This window comes from Etheostoma spectabile, chromosome 7 (assembly GCF_008692095.1).
Source record: "Etheostoma spectabile isolate EspeVRDwgs_2016 chromosome 7, UIUC_Espe_1.0, whole genome shotgun sequence".
Lineage (NCBI taxonomy): Eukaryota > Metazoa > Chordata > Actinopteri > Perciformes > Percidae > Etheostoma > Etheostoma spectabile.
In genome coordinates, this window is record NC_045739.1 from 30,190,205 (window position 1) to 30,204,356 (window position 14,152).

The 14,152-nt window shown below is 42.9% G+C and overlaps 1 protein-coding gene across 1 annotated transcript in view; it reads left to right on the forward strand.

Moving 5' to 3' along the window:
- The window catches only part of plekhg5b (pleckstrin homology domain containing, family G (with RhoGef domain) member 5b), an 84,832-nt gene that overhangs the window by 49,751 nt on the left and 20,929 nt on the right, over window positions 1–14,152 (forward strand). Inside the window, 5 exon segments of the mRNA XM_032520462.1 lie at window positions 1,305–1,404; window positions 1,711–1,771; window positions 2,322–2,413; window positions 3,243–3,379; window positions 6,736–6,902. Coding sequence (XP_032376353.1) covers window positions 1,305–1,404; window positions 1,711–1,771; window positions 2,322–2,413; window positions 3,243–3,379; window positions 6,736–6,902 — 557 coding nt within the window.

The following is a 14,152-nucleotide window of genomic DNA, read 5'->3' on the forward strand; positions in this document are numbered from 1 at the left end:
TCAAATTGCTGTTCAATCTTAGATGTGGACAGTGATTCAGAGGTCTGAAACAATGCAGACTATGTTCCTGAGATTTCTGCCTCCTCCCAAAGACAACGGAGGTAAATTGGAATTTTGATGGTGGCGCCCGCAGCATTAAAAAAACAATCCGGGTACTCCGAATAATCTAAAGACCTCGTTGGGAACATTTTCTATTGGAACTACCTTCTACCGTGTTAAAACTATCCAGATGCAGGTAGTTTCAAAGTCTGACCCCCCCCCCAGGCTACAACTTGATCCCTCTCTTTTAGCCTGTATATTTCTTTGATTCTCAGGCAAGTTCTGGAGTTACAAGGCGGCTTTATGGACATACAGTATATCAGAGATAATGATTGACAACACGGATACTGATTCCAGAAAGGGACGACAATGTGGAACTGTTGAATTTTTTTATTATAATTTTAAATGTATTGCATACATTCATGACATACCCAGTTATGGCCTGCGTATATCAATTCATGTTCATGATAAATTGCGGCCCCTCCAGTTGTGTGACAAATCAAAAAGAGAGGAAACCGTTTTCAAACTGCTATTACGCAACACTCAGACTCAGAAATTCCCACAGAACCCGAGAGTTTTCATATTCAGGCTGTGAAGCAGGTTGCTGTGAGTCGGCTGTGTGGCAGCCTACTTTTAAACTGTAATCAGAAGGCCTTGTTTCACTTGATTTGCCATATGCTACAATGGCTAAGGAACTTTTTTAGGGCTTTATGTGGACCAAACTGTAAGCTAGAAGGCTTTTTCATTTCATTTCATATATTTATTTTACAGGAAAGTTAGAAAACAGTAACATTACAGCAGCAGGTTCCTGTTCTGCAGAAACCTAAAACATGGGTACAGCACGTCAGGACAAACATCAATACAAGACATCGATATAGAAAAATAAATTTCGACAACTGAAAACAACAATACAGTTACATGAGGACAAAGACATTTATACAAGACATCAGCTGGGCTAGACAGATACGGACAATGCAAACAAAGCTTGGACAAAACATACACAAATTAATTAATGCTTGCAAGTGTAACTGTTAAGGCTAAATGAGACTCGCATTAATACAGTCAAAACTTGTAAACTTTTTTTGATGATATAAAAGAATGTCAAACTATACGCCTGGCCTTTTGATGGGATTCTCACTTTCCAGTGAGTCCCTTAGTGAAATTAAGTGTGACACCCCTGCTTTAGAGATTGAAGATTGATGTTGAAGGTTGCCGTGGTTGGGATCCAACAGAAGCGTTGACTGCTGTGTTTTCTTGACTTTTAGCCTCCATCCTGGCTCGGAACGTGTCCACGCGCTCCTGTCCCCCGCGCACCAGCCCCCCCTCCGACCTGGAGGAAGAGGATGAGGGGAGCAACGACCGCGGGTTGGTAACCCTTCCGTTTTAGTGTGCATGGATTCCTGTCTCCTGTCACTCAGTAGAGCTCTTGTCTTTTTCACAATGGAGGGGAAATTACAGCCATGAAATGCACATGTCTCCTGACAGTTTGATCACTCATTTCTTAAGTCTCCGTGGTTACATTAAGCAGTTCCTCTATGTTGGATAAGTTAAAAGGTATCATAATGTGTGTGTGTGTGTGTGTGTGTGTGTGTGGTGCGTGCGTGCGTGTGTGTGTGTGTGTGTGTGTGTGTGTGTGTGTGCGTGTGCGCGTGTGTGTAATTGTTTTTGCAGGGAGCATAAAACAGGGGGGATGAAGTTGGTGAAAAAGAAGCCGCGAAGACGACACACTGATGTAAGTAATCTGATACTGATACAGATAGAGGGGCTGCAGGCTGGGTGCAACATAACACCCCCCCCCCCAGACTTCCTGGCAGGAGTCTACATCTTTTTCAACGGAAATGTTTGTGTATTTGTGTTGTGTAACAGTGCTTGAAAATGAGAAAAAAAGTTGCACACTGGCTCCATATGCATAAATCTGTATTTATTCTGACGTTTTGTCCCTTAGGCCTTCTTCAAATCAAACCTGGGCGTGCGTTACTTTTCTATATCATATGGGTTAAGAGTATTTGTCACTTGTTTTGGGACTCCGAGTCATTTGTAGAACCACACATTTTCACAAATGGTGCACAATACAAGCAAAGAGTTGTGCAACACAAAAGCAGCCATCATTCTTCCCCGCAACACGGATACAACAGAATGGTATCTCCCAGGCTGTTGTGTGTCTGAGTCAGGCAGCGCCCCCCCCCCCCTCCCCCCGTGGATCTGCTGAGAGCACACATACAGCACGAGCCCGGGACGGGCCCCACCTGTGTAAACTAACAGTGCGTCTGTTCCCCCTGCAGGACCCCAGCAAGGAGTGCTTCAGCCTTAAGTTTGATCTCAGCGTGGACATAAACACCGAAATCGTACCTGCGATGAAAAAGAAAACCTTGAGGTAAGAGAGGAGGACACATGAAATGTTTTTGCGAGAGTTTAATATGACCCATGAGGGCTGGGACGGTCTGCTGTCATGATGCATGGGTGGCGATTGGATTTGTATTGTGATTTTCATTTGTTGCCATTCCAGTATTGCGATTCCTTAATAATGAGCAATTCCCTTTTCCTTCTTTTACAAAAACAAAAGGAATAAAACACATTTGACAGACTGATGTCATAAATGGCATATGTGTGACGCGCCAATTTGTATGCCATTATTGGCGTGTTATCAAGACACACATTTGCTGTTTAGCGTGTTTGTCAACGCCGTTTGGCCTCCATTGACTTACATTACCTAACGATAGTGTGTGAATTCACGCTGTAGCGAGTAGGATGAAAAGGCAAAAATCCACATAAATAAATCTACTTAATTCAACCGTCGCTTTCTTCTCGCAATAACACGCCCAGTGGCGTGTATGTTTCCGCCCGCTGTGTACAGCGTAGACGTACACGCAGACAGCTCAGAATGAGATCCAGATAACACGCCACTCAGCTTAAGAAAGTCGCCGTGTATGTTTACGTGAAGTCATGACATCAGGTTGCTTCTGGAGACAATCTATCATAAAACATTTCTAAAAACAAATTGTTCATCCCATGTTGTTTCATTTGTAAATAACATAGCATGGAGTTTCTGCATTTTCTGCTTTCGTTCAGTTTTGCTAGAAACTAAAGTGATGTAGTCACTGATTTTTTTGTAATTATTTTTTTGGTATATATAAAAACTTTGCAAACTTTTTTTTTTTTTTTTTTTTACCACCCCTGTGAACCATAATGATCTGTGTTCCCAGAGAGGTCCTGGGTCCGGTGTTTGAGAGGAACGGCATTGAGCTGTCCCGGGTCGACCTGTTCCTGGACCAGTCCAACACGCCGCTGTCGCTCAACTTCGAGGCCTATCGTTTCGGAGGACACTACCTGAAAGTCAAGGGTAAAAAACAAACAGTAGAACCCGTACACCGATCACTGTCTTAAATAAAACTTCAGAGAAACGCAGGTGTTGTGTGTGTGTGTGTGTGGTTTTATTGGACACACACGGAAGCCAGATGAAATTCTCCAAAGAGCCACACCTGGCTCGCGAGCCATACGTTCCCGACCCCTGGTCTAACTCATCATCCCGCCCTCGGGGCTCCGCCCACACAGACGTGCTCGAGCACCGATGTATTGCTGCTTCAGAGTAGAGCGAAGAAAAGAACGACATTTGCCTTCATGTCTCATTCACCGGTAAGCAAAGGGCTAATATTATCACACCGAATGTTTCAACATTCGACAGGATTACAGCAGATACAGGTGACGGATCGTTTTCGCTCATTTTTCAAAGCCCTGAAGTTATCTTTTAGCCTGGATACCAGCCAAACGTAGCCCCGGCCACAACTATTGAGGTCGGGAAGTTGGGTCTGGACTCGTGGAGCAACCATGCTCGAACCAGACCTGTTCGGACCAATCAAATTGTCAGGGCGGGCTTTTTATAAGATGATGGACAGATGATCAACAGTAACATAATCAACCACCTCACCAAAGAGTGGGGTTGAATTAATTTATAACAAAGATGGCTGCCGCTGGAGAATTGAGATGTGGAGATTCCGCCATTGCTTGTGTTAAAGAAGATATCGACAGCGCATTCATTTTTAAAAGAGGAACAGAGAAGGCGATCAGGGCGTTTGTCGATCGGAAAGATATTTTTTCCATCCTACCTACAGGATTTGGCGACGGTTTAAATTATCAGCTGACCCGCATGGTCGCTAAGAAGATGGGGCGTGTAACACACTCCGATGCTCTGATTGGTTGTGGGTCTATCCAATGAGAGCGGAGGCCTTTTCTCTCCTGGTTGAAACACGCCCCATAATCCCAGCCCAGTGGAGCAGTATCAGGCTCCTATTCAGACTAGAATCTGAGTATGACCACGTCACGCTAATTATTTATTGCTGTCAGGGTGCAAAGACCATTTCAAACAATATATATATACACTCAGCGGCCACTTTATTAGGTACCCCATGCTAGTAACGGGTTGGACCCCCTTTTGCCTTCAGAACTGCCTCAATTCTTGGTGGCATAGATTCAACAAGGTGCTGGAAGCATTCCTCAGGGAGTTTGGTCCATGTTGACATGATGGCATCACACAGTTGCCGCAGATTTGTCGGCTGCACATCCATGATGCGAATCTCCCGTTCCACCACATCCCAAAGATGCTCTATTGGATTGAGATCTGGTGACTGTGGAGGCCATTTGAGTACAGCAAACTCATTGTCATGTTCAAGAAACCAGTCTGTGATGATTCCAGCTTTATGACATGGCGCATTATCCTGCTGAAAGTAGCCATCAGAAGTTGGGTACATTATGGTCATAAAGGGATGGACATGGTCAGCACAATACTCAGGTAGGCTGTGGCGTTGCAACGATGCTCAATTGGTACCAAGGGGCCCAAAGAGTGCCAAGAAATATTCCCCACACCATGACACCACCACCACCAGCCTGAACCGTTGATACAAGGCAAGATGGATCCATGCTTTCATGTTGGAGACGCCAAATTCTGACCCTACCATCCGACTGTCGCAGCAGAAATCGAGACTCATCAGACCAGGCAACGTTTTTCCAATCTTCTATTGTCCAATTTCGATGAGCTTGTGCAAATTGTAGTCTCAGTTTCCTGTTCTTAGCTGAAAGGAGTGGCACCCGATGTGGTCTTCTGCTGCTGTAGCCCATCTGCCTCAAAGTTGGACGTACTGTGCGTTCAGAGATGCTCTTCTGCCCACCTTGGTTGGAACGGGTGGTTATTTGAGTCACTGTTGCCCTTCTATCAGCTCGAACCAGTCTGGCCATTCTCCTCTGACCTCTGGCATCAACAAGGCATTTCCGCCCACAGAACTGCCGCTCACTGGATGTTTTTTCTTTTTCGGACCATTCTCTGTAAACCCTAGAGATGGTTGTGCGTGAAAATCCCAGTAGATTAGCAGTTTCTGAAATACTCAGACCAGCCCTTCTGGCACCAACAATCATGCCACGTTCAAAGTCACTCAAATCCCCTTTCTTCCCCATACTGATGCTCGGTTTGAACTGCAGGAGATTCTCTTGACCATGTCTACATGCCTAAATGCACTGAGTTGCCGCCATGTGATTGGCTGCTTAGAAATTAAGTGTTAACGAGCAGTTGGACAGGTGTACCTAATAAAGTGGCCGGTGAGTGTATATATATAAAAAAGTGTACATTGGAAGTAGTTCCCAACCCTGCCTTTAAGAAAACCCAATCTTACTAACGCAGTAGCAGCAGGATTACCTTGCTAGCTTTCTTTCCCATGATGCCTCAGTGGAAACTAGTCATGGTGCCTCTGCTTTGAGTTTGCTGCAGTTCCACTTGCTCCAGTTTGCGGATCAAAGGCCCATTTAAGCCTTCCATAAAAGAGATCCAATGCCATGACTAATTGCCATTCTTTTTGAAACTGTCCCCCTCCCGAGGCGTACCTCATGACCACAGTCGGAGGTTACATGAAACGCTGAGGTCGAGGGCAAACGGCCCACAGCTGTTCAGGCGCGTGGTCGGACGGATTAAGAGGTTTTCATGAAGACATATTCCTCCACAATTTATGTTCTGTTCTGTTGTTTTGTTTCTGAATTGTTAACACTTTCAATCAAATCTTTTGGTTTTCCCCCCCTAAGCTTTAAAGCAGCCATAATCACTATTTTTGTCTTCCCAATGGAAACCACTTGGAAGTGAAAGGTATCGCTCGCAGTCATTTTCATTTATTTATTTGCAATAAAATCAAGTCAACACAAACACTACAAGGAAAAAAAAAAAAAGAAAGATTGTGAGATTGATATTATATATACTTTGTATATAAAATAAAATTCATCAAGTGGACAGAAACGTGGCTCAGGATGAATTACATTGTTGCTCTGCATCGGCTGAATGTGTAAATAGACAAGTTTGATATCAAGTTTGCCTTATCAGTGTCAGTTTTGTGTCAATAACTTGTTTCTGCTGCCCCCTATGCGGCCAAAGAAATATTTTATTACAGGTTCGAGTCCACGTTTGTCCTGTTTTGGGTTGGTGTTATTCCCTCTTGTTACTTTTTAAAGGAATAAACCTTCAAGAACAAAACAGCGAGCATGGCTCAGAGCAAAACCGAAAAGTGAACTGGAAAAGAAAGCATTTTAAACCCTAGCGCTGAATCGTACAGATCATACATAAATAATGGTTTGAGGGCTGTGCAGTTTGTTTTTAGTTTTTTTAGTTTTACAAGATTGCCTTTTCCCCAGACTGCTCAACCTCTCTGTGTTGGCTCCCTGCAGCGCGGCTAGGCGATGAGCTGAAGGTGGAGCAGGGTGTGAAGGACTTGCGGTCGCTCAGTCTGCCCAACATGAAGCCCTCCGGCGGGCAGAGCCCCTACATCCTCACGCCAGGCAGCGAGAGGGTGGAGCACGGATCTCTGGGACGCAAAGAAAGCGTGGACCTGCTGGTGAGTTGCATGTGGCCGTCAACAGGACGGCATCCCAAAAAAATGCATTATATTTATTATGTGACGCTCCAGCTCAGAACTATCTCTCAGACTCATCAAACCCAAATACACCACCCCTTCAAACCAAACACAGACACACCCAGTGACTTGCACTGTTTTGCTACACCCTTTTACTTTTTTTCCATAACTTCACCTCCTCTTTCTTCACTCCCATGATGCTTTGGGCCAGACTAGTATCTCACGGTAATCCCACCATGACCTCATCGTATTGCATTACCTTTATCTGCCCAGCACAACCCTGGGAATGTATTTCTGGGATTTCCGCTTCAGTCTTCTGCCAGCTGTGTGGTGTGTGTGTGTGTGTGTGTGTGTGTGTGTGTGTGTGTGTGTGTGTGTGGTGTGTGTGTGTGTGTGTGTGTGTGTGTGTGTGTGTGTGTGTGTGTGTGTTGTGTGGTGTGTGTGTGGTGTGTGTGTGTGTGTGTGTGTGTGTGTGTTTGTGTGGTGCGTGTGCATGCCAGTCTGCTAGGTACTGGCAAATGGGAACCCTCGAGTCTCATTTGCTGGTGCTGAGTTCACTCAGAAACACTCTGTGCCACTTCAGCACTTCCTGCAGCTACAGGAAGTGGTTGTTTTGTTACTGGTGCGGGACGCTGAGGGGCTGGCTTAGGCCGGCACAATCCGGAATCCACTCGGCTGCAAAACATGGCGCATGGAAACGGAGCAGTCAGTCATCGGGTTCACGTTGTGGCACATAATAACCCTGGGAGATGGGCAGTTGGTAGCTCTTAAAGGTGATGGAGCTGGGTTTCCGCATGCGTCTTTGGATTAGTTTTAGCAATAAGGCCATTCCTTATCCCTACAGCTGCAACCAACAGTTACTTTTAATTATTGCTTTATCTGTTGGTTATTTATTTTAACTAGTGAAAAATGTCCTTCACCCGTTCCCAGAGCCCAAAGTGGCACATTGAGTATTTGCAATGCCCCGCCCACCTTAATTACTTTTGCTATACTATAGTGCATTGCATTTTCAGACTATATCCTAACTGGACATTTTCCTTATTGTTGAAGCCATTTCTATGGAAACAATCTTTTGAGTTTATTTTTGTAATATCTGACGAAACCTGTGTTTAAAATAGAACGTAGAAATTGGAGTTTACCAGTGACCTGAAATAATGTAATTTGATTGGCTGCTAGATGTAGTATAAAAGAAATAGTACCCTGCGAAACAGCCAGAAGCCACTGGACTTTGGAGCAACACGGTCTTTTGACCTACACGGAATTACAGTTAATTTATAAGAAAAGTAAAGATCCTAAGTTTTTGTATTTTATGTTTTGACATTTTTTAAGTAAACAATCAAACAAAGAACTTTGGATTCAAGACTTTTATTCACTGCCGTTTTGTGTTGAGTACAAAAGAACTTTGAAGTCCTAAGCTAGTGAGTCAGCTTGTAGCACTCACACTTATTTTAAAGCATTTTGGAAGAAAAATTAAGCGTTTTAGCTGGTAGAACTAATCTTCATCCATATTCATAGTTTTCACGTGAAATCAAGGCAGGAAATGAAGATACATGTACAGTCTATGGCTAAAACATTTGTGTGGGCAGAGATCTTTAAAAAAAAAAAAACATGAGTTAACACACCTGACAACGCGTACTACATGATCATTCACATGCATTTTGCGGGCTGGTGCAAACAGGAAGCAGATTGTTACTCTTCTGTTTAAAAAATCATGTACAGAAGTACAAAATACTAGAATATATTTAGAAAGAAGAAGAACAATGGTGAGCAGTAAGAGCAGGGATTTAAATAACTTGGAGCGAAGACAAGGTTGAACTGTTACTGAAAGGTATGGACACCTACATGCAGGCAGAAACCCTCATTCATGCTTTCATAACCTCCAGTTATGAAAATACACCCGAAACACCACCTGTTCACCACAGCCTACACCTCCCCTTAGCTCAGCCCCAGTCATTCTATAAAGTGTCCTTTGGTTTCAAGGCCGTGTATAAATAAAAGTTATTATTACCTAACTGATTAGACTGACTGAGTTGTTGTCACCAAAGCTCTTTGTTTGGGTGTGAAAAAAAGAAAAATAATTTCAGGTCTGCGATATTTTCCAACGCATCTCCACAGAAGAATTGTTGGATGTGCAAATTGGGTCTTCTCCTTCGACCTATGGTTGCTAAGCTGTGATTGGACAACCGCTGTTTAGAGGAGTGGAGTATCCAACGGAACAATAGCTTGTTTCGTCGGCGTTAACACAGTTCAGCTGTTGAATATTTTATAATAAATATTACAGATGAACAATTGACATTGCTTCCTCTGCATGACAGTGTTGTCACTGAAGAGGAGCGGAGCAAAGCGGTTGCTTAGCAACATCTGCTCCCGTAGGAACAGCGATTTGTGGTCCGGCACAGTAATATTTACATGAACAGTGGTATTGTCACCGGCGTGTATTGGTGCCAGATGTTGAACAGCTGCTCAAACTTGAATCACCATAATGCTGTCATCCACGGGCCCTCTGGGAGCTCGAGTGCGTACATTTACATGTTACAGCTATAAAGTCTTGGAAAAACTGGATCCATTACATATTGGATCACATCCTGGACACATGAATGTCATGTTTCCATCTCTTCTGCTGCTGTGTGCATGCACGCAGTGATTAACATTTGTTATTTACCATTAAAACGGTCTTGCGCGGGTACACCATTGGGAAACAAATTGAGAACCAATGGCTTAACGTAAAGCATAATTGTGATAAACTGTAGTTTTCATTTGGGAAATGTCTTCTCGTTTTCATTCGGGTTAAGGCTTTGAGCTTGTGAGCTGCCGCTCTGTTTCGTGACCGATACAAGTCATCGGTTGGTAAACACCCTCGAGACGAGTCTCGACCCACTTCCAGGTGAGTTTAATTGTATGTGTGTGTGTGTGTGTGTGTGTGTATGTGCACACACCGTAAACAGACTTGTTGATTTCATCCTTGCTTTGGGCGAGGAAACAGGTAGAGGCTCAGTGAAAACATTTTACTGCCATCCATGGCGAGAAGTCACTAAGGTTACTCACAAAGCAAAACATAAACACCAGAGGCTGCTGAGGAAAGCAGAGTTGGAGTCAGACAGTAGCTGATGTCCTGCTGCTGAGTGGAATTTGTCATATTTTGTTTAATTTTTGCCTTAAAACTACCGACACTGGGATTCCTTTCAAGGGATTTTGCCGAGGAATGACAGTGCAGTCTCCTAAGGACTCGTCAGGTGCATCGGCTGAATGTGGAGAGAGTGATGTCAGTGATGAGTGCAGTCCTCATGGGGGCAGTGGTGTGCTGCGTCTGGTGCTCTGATGGAAGCTGCTGCATATGTTGCATATCTGTGAACATACTGTACATGTGAGCTTCTGACTGTCAGTGTTGTCTGTACCGTGACACTCTGCGCTGGAGCTGCATGGAGTTATAAAGGATAATTCTATGGCGCTAAAACAGTTGATTCATCGATTAGTCAACTTTTTTTTTGACTTTTATTGCAATTCCTTAGCATAATTAATAATCCATTACCGACAAAGCAGTGTGTGTGTGTGTGTGTGTGGTGTGCGTGTGTGTGTTATATATATATATATATATATATATATATATACACACACACACACACACACACACACACACACACACACACACACACACACACTCTGAACTCTCTATTTAGTGCATGTCTAGGTACTAAGCATGTGTGTGTAATTCAGTCCTGTGTGTAATAACAACAGAGTGTACATTTTAATTTCCCCTTGTGGGACTAATAAAAGATACATTATTAAATATACATACCACACCACACACACACACACACACACACACACCACACACACAACCTACACGTCAAAAGTTTGGAGTCGCTTACAAATTTCCATACCACTCCATTATAGACAGAATACCCAACCTTAGCCAATAGCCAAAGGTTTTTTTATTGTTGTTGTTGTTATTATTGCTGGTATTACTGTTATATTTATACTGTCTTGCTCTTTTTTTTTTCTCTATATTGTATTCTTTTTGCTAAAAACTGCTGCTGGAAATTTCAATTTCCTTGCAGGAGTCATCCCAAAAGCATTCATAAAGAGAAGTCTTGGGGGGGGGGGCTGATCTTTAATGCAATATATCTACATTGCCCATTATCAACAACCATTCCTCCAATGTTCCAAAGGCACATTTTACTAATCTGATATCATTTTAAAAAACTAACTGAGGAAACACTGGAGAACACTTTTGCAATTATGTAAGCACATGATGTAAGCACATGATGATTTTTTAATCTGCTGCCCTGGTTAAAAAAACCAAAAACTATACAATAATCTCAGCTGGTATTCTGTCTATAATGGAGTTCAATGGGAAGTTCTAAGTTTAGTCCACCCAGTTCTGATAATAATAATGTTAAGGTAGTGTCTTAAAACGTGTCCTGAGGGGATCTTTTAAGCAAAAAGATCCCTCCACTTTTATTATAGTAAATATATCAGTCAATGTATTAATAATATTGGGATCTTTGACTGATGGTCAGGCAAAACAATCAATATGAATATGTTATATTGGACTCTTGGAAATTGTGCCAGTCACTATTTTCTGGTATTTTGTAGACAACATTGGTTCATTGAGAGTATTCAGCAGAGTTATCAAAAATAAAACACGTTGTAAGTTGCTGTCCCACATTTTTCACTCTCTGTGAAAGTATTTGAGAATGACTCGTACATTATTACACTGTCTCCCGCTGCCATAGAGCTCATGCTCACTGAAGTCTATTGGATACTTTTGTCTTTAACGGACTCGACAGCGGAGCCCCTGTGATCCGTGTTGGGTGCCAGCCCATATTTTATGAAAGCTATTTGGAGGACAAAAGCTCTACTTGGACATGTGGGCGACTGAGTGCGGTCTTTGAGTTTCTATGGCAGCAGCTTTGGCGCTCGCCATTAAACGCATGCGTGCCTGCTTTTTATGGAATCAAGGGCTTTGCTCAGAGAAGTTGAGATATTTGCCTAGAGACCGGATTCATGGTCCCGGCATGGCAGCGGCTTGTGCCAGGCGTTGGAGGAAACCCAGCCAAGTCCTGTCCTTTTCTGTATAGAGTTACTCTTCTGTTTCAATTGGGTATTTCAAGTTTTTCATTGCGTGTATGTTACATTTTATAGGCTCTGGCGGCATTGTGATAGGCCGCAGAGAGCTTTGATTATTTTACAACGGGGGAGCCTCGGCCTAGCTCTGTGATTGGTCGAAGACGCATTCCAACCTTGCTGATAGTTCCCACAATGCACCGCTTCCCCGTACAATACCAGCAGCCTATCAATTGACCTAAAACAAGTTCAACTTTTAACCTGCATGGCTCATTGGGCCGTTATAAAAACCACGTTTATAACCTCAAATAAAAGACTCAACATCCTGTATTTGACGTTGCCGACTGGATCCGGGAATCATGTTTCGCTGCAGAATTCAATTTAACAAAAGTAAAACTAAAACCTGTAACATGGGATCCCCCTTCTGTTTACACTGTAGTGGCTGTGACTCATTTGAACTGTTGAAGTCTTTATCCCCGGGGTCAGGGCTCAGGATGGGCTAGGTCCACATGCAGGCCAATACGACATCGGGTTGGAGCTAAAAAATAAAACCATTTACACAGGGGACCTAAAAATATCTGCTTTGCTTTTGCAGTATTGCAGCAGCTTTTGGGAACACACACTCTTCAGGCACCCGCTTGTGTTTCCTTTTTCCTGAGAACAGAAAGTGCAGGTTTTACAGTCCTCATAAAGATAACTCAACCGTCCGGGACCTTGTGAATGTCAGTAGGCACGTACGGCGTATTGATCCTCGCTCTCTGACAGCTTTTATATATAACACGCCGCCATCAGTTGCCATAGCACGCTAAACACAACAAATAAAGTGGCGTGCCAACTCTAGGCGCTCTGTCTCTATAAAACCCCTGCAGCAGGGTACACCTACAGTAAGGTGATTTGATCCAGAGATTGGCCAGGATCATATTACACTTTGCAGATGGATGCTTTTGGCTTTCCCAGGGAGTTAAGGGCAGGTAATGGATCCTCCATATGTTTCATCAGGCGTCCCATAATGCACTCCTCTTGTGTGGTACCAACTGAAATGTGTCTTTAAGTTGTTTTTTGCACCATAAAGAAGCCATTGAATTAGAATCAGATTTGTAATCTTTTTTTTTAAGCTATATTCTGATTAGATTGTTCCTATCTACCAACCAATCAACCAAGAATTTGCCAATTTTCTTTAAGATATATATTATATATTAGATACTGTGTTGTGATTGGCATTCGAGAAATGTGCCTTCTTTATTTTTTAAATAAAGCTGTATTTACAAAAAGTATTTTGCTGATGCCCTATCCTCAATGACTTGTTAAATGACTTAATAACTAATTGTCTTGCTTTATTAGAGCTGAAATTATCAATTGATTAGTCAATTATCAGGAAATTATTGTTTATTCTCCTCTTTTTAACACCAAAAATACCCACCATTCTCAATTTACATCTTCTCAAATATAAGGATTCACTGCATTAATGTGTCTTATGTGAAAGTAAACAGAGTATTATGGGGATTTTAGGCTGCTGTGGTTGAAGCAAGATATTTTGAGACGTCACCTTTTGGAAATTCAGATTGGGAAAATGTAGTGATTCCCACACACACACACACTACTTATTATAATTTGTAGCTCGAACAATGAATCACGACAATGATCTGAGTCCTTAGTTTCGGCCATACCGTGTGACGTTTTCATATGTTTTCATATTTGCAGAGGCTGCTGGCTTAGCATCGGGCCTGGACAAGTTTGTTATGTAATATACAGGAGAGGTGGATGTTGTTATATTTATAATAGACTGTCAATGACAAAAGCTCAACATTTCAGCTGGCGAGACAGTGAAAGGAGTGGCAAGTGTCTCTACTGAGAAAGCCAAAACAGAGTGACACATACGCGTTTCCTTCACCACCCAGGCACTGAGTCGGTGCTTTGAATTATGTTGCATTCACGTAGTAGAATTTGGCTCACACCGCGCTCTCAGTGTGCTTTGTTTAGGAATGCGGAAGACGTTGGCAGAGGCAATTGTCATTATTTGTTTCTTCTTTTTCAAAGTGGGTCACACAGAATGTTTATCCCCCATCTGCATTACACAACTGTGGATGGTAATGCGTGGGCATTGTTCCAAAGCCTGGCTATCGCATCCAACGGCCTCTTCTTCTCTTTACTATTTGGCCTCTCTA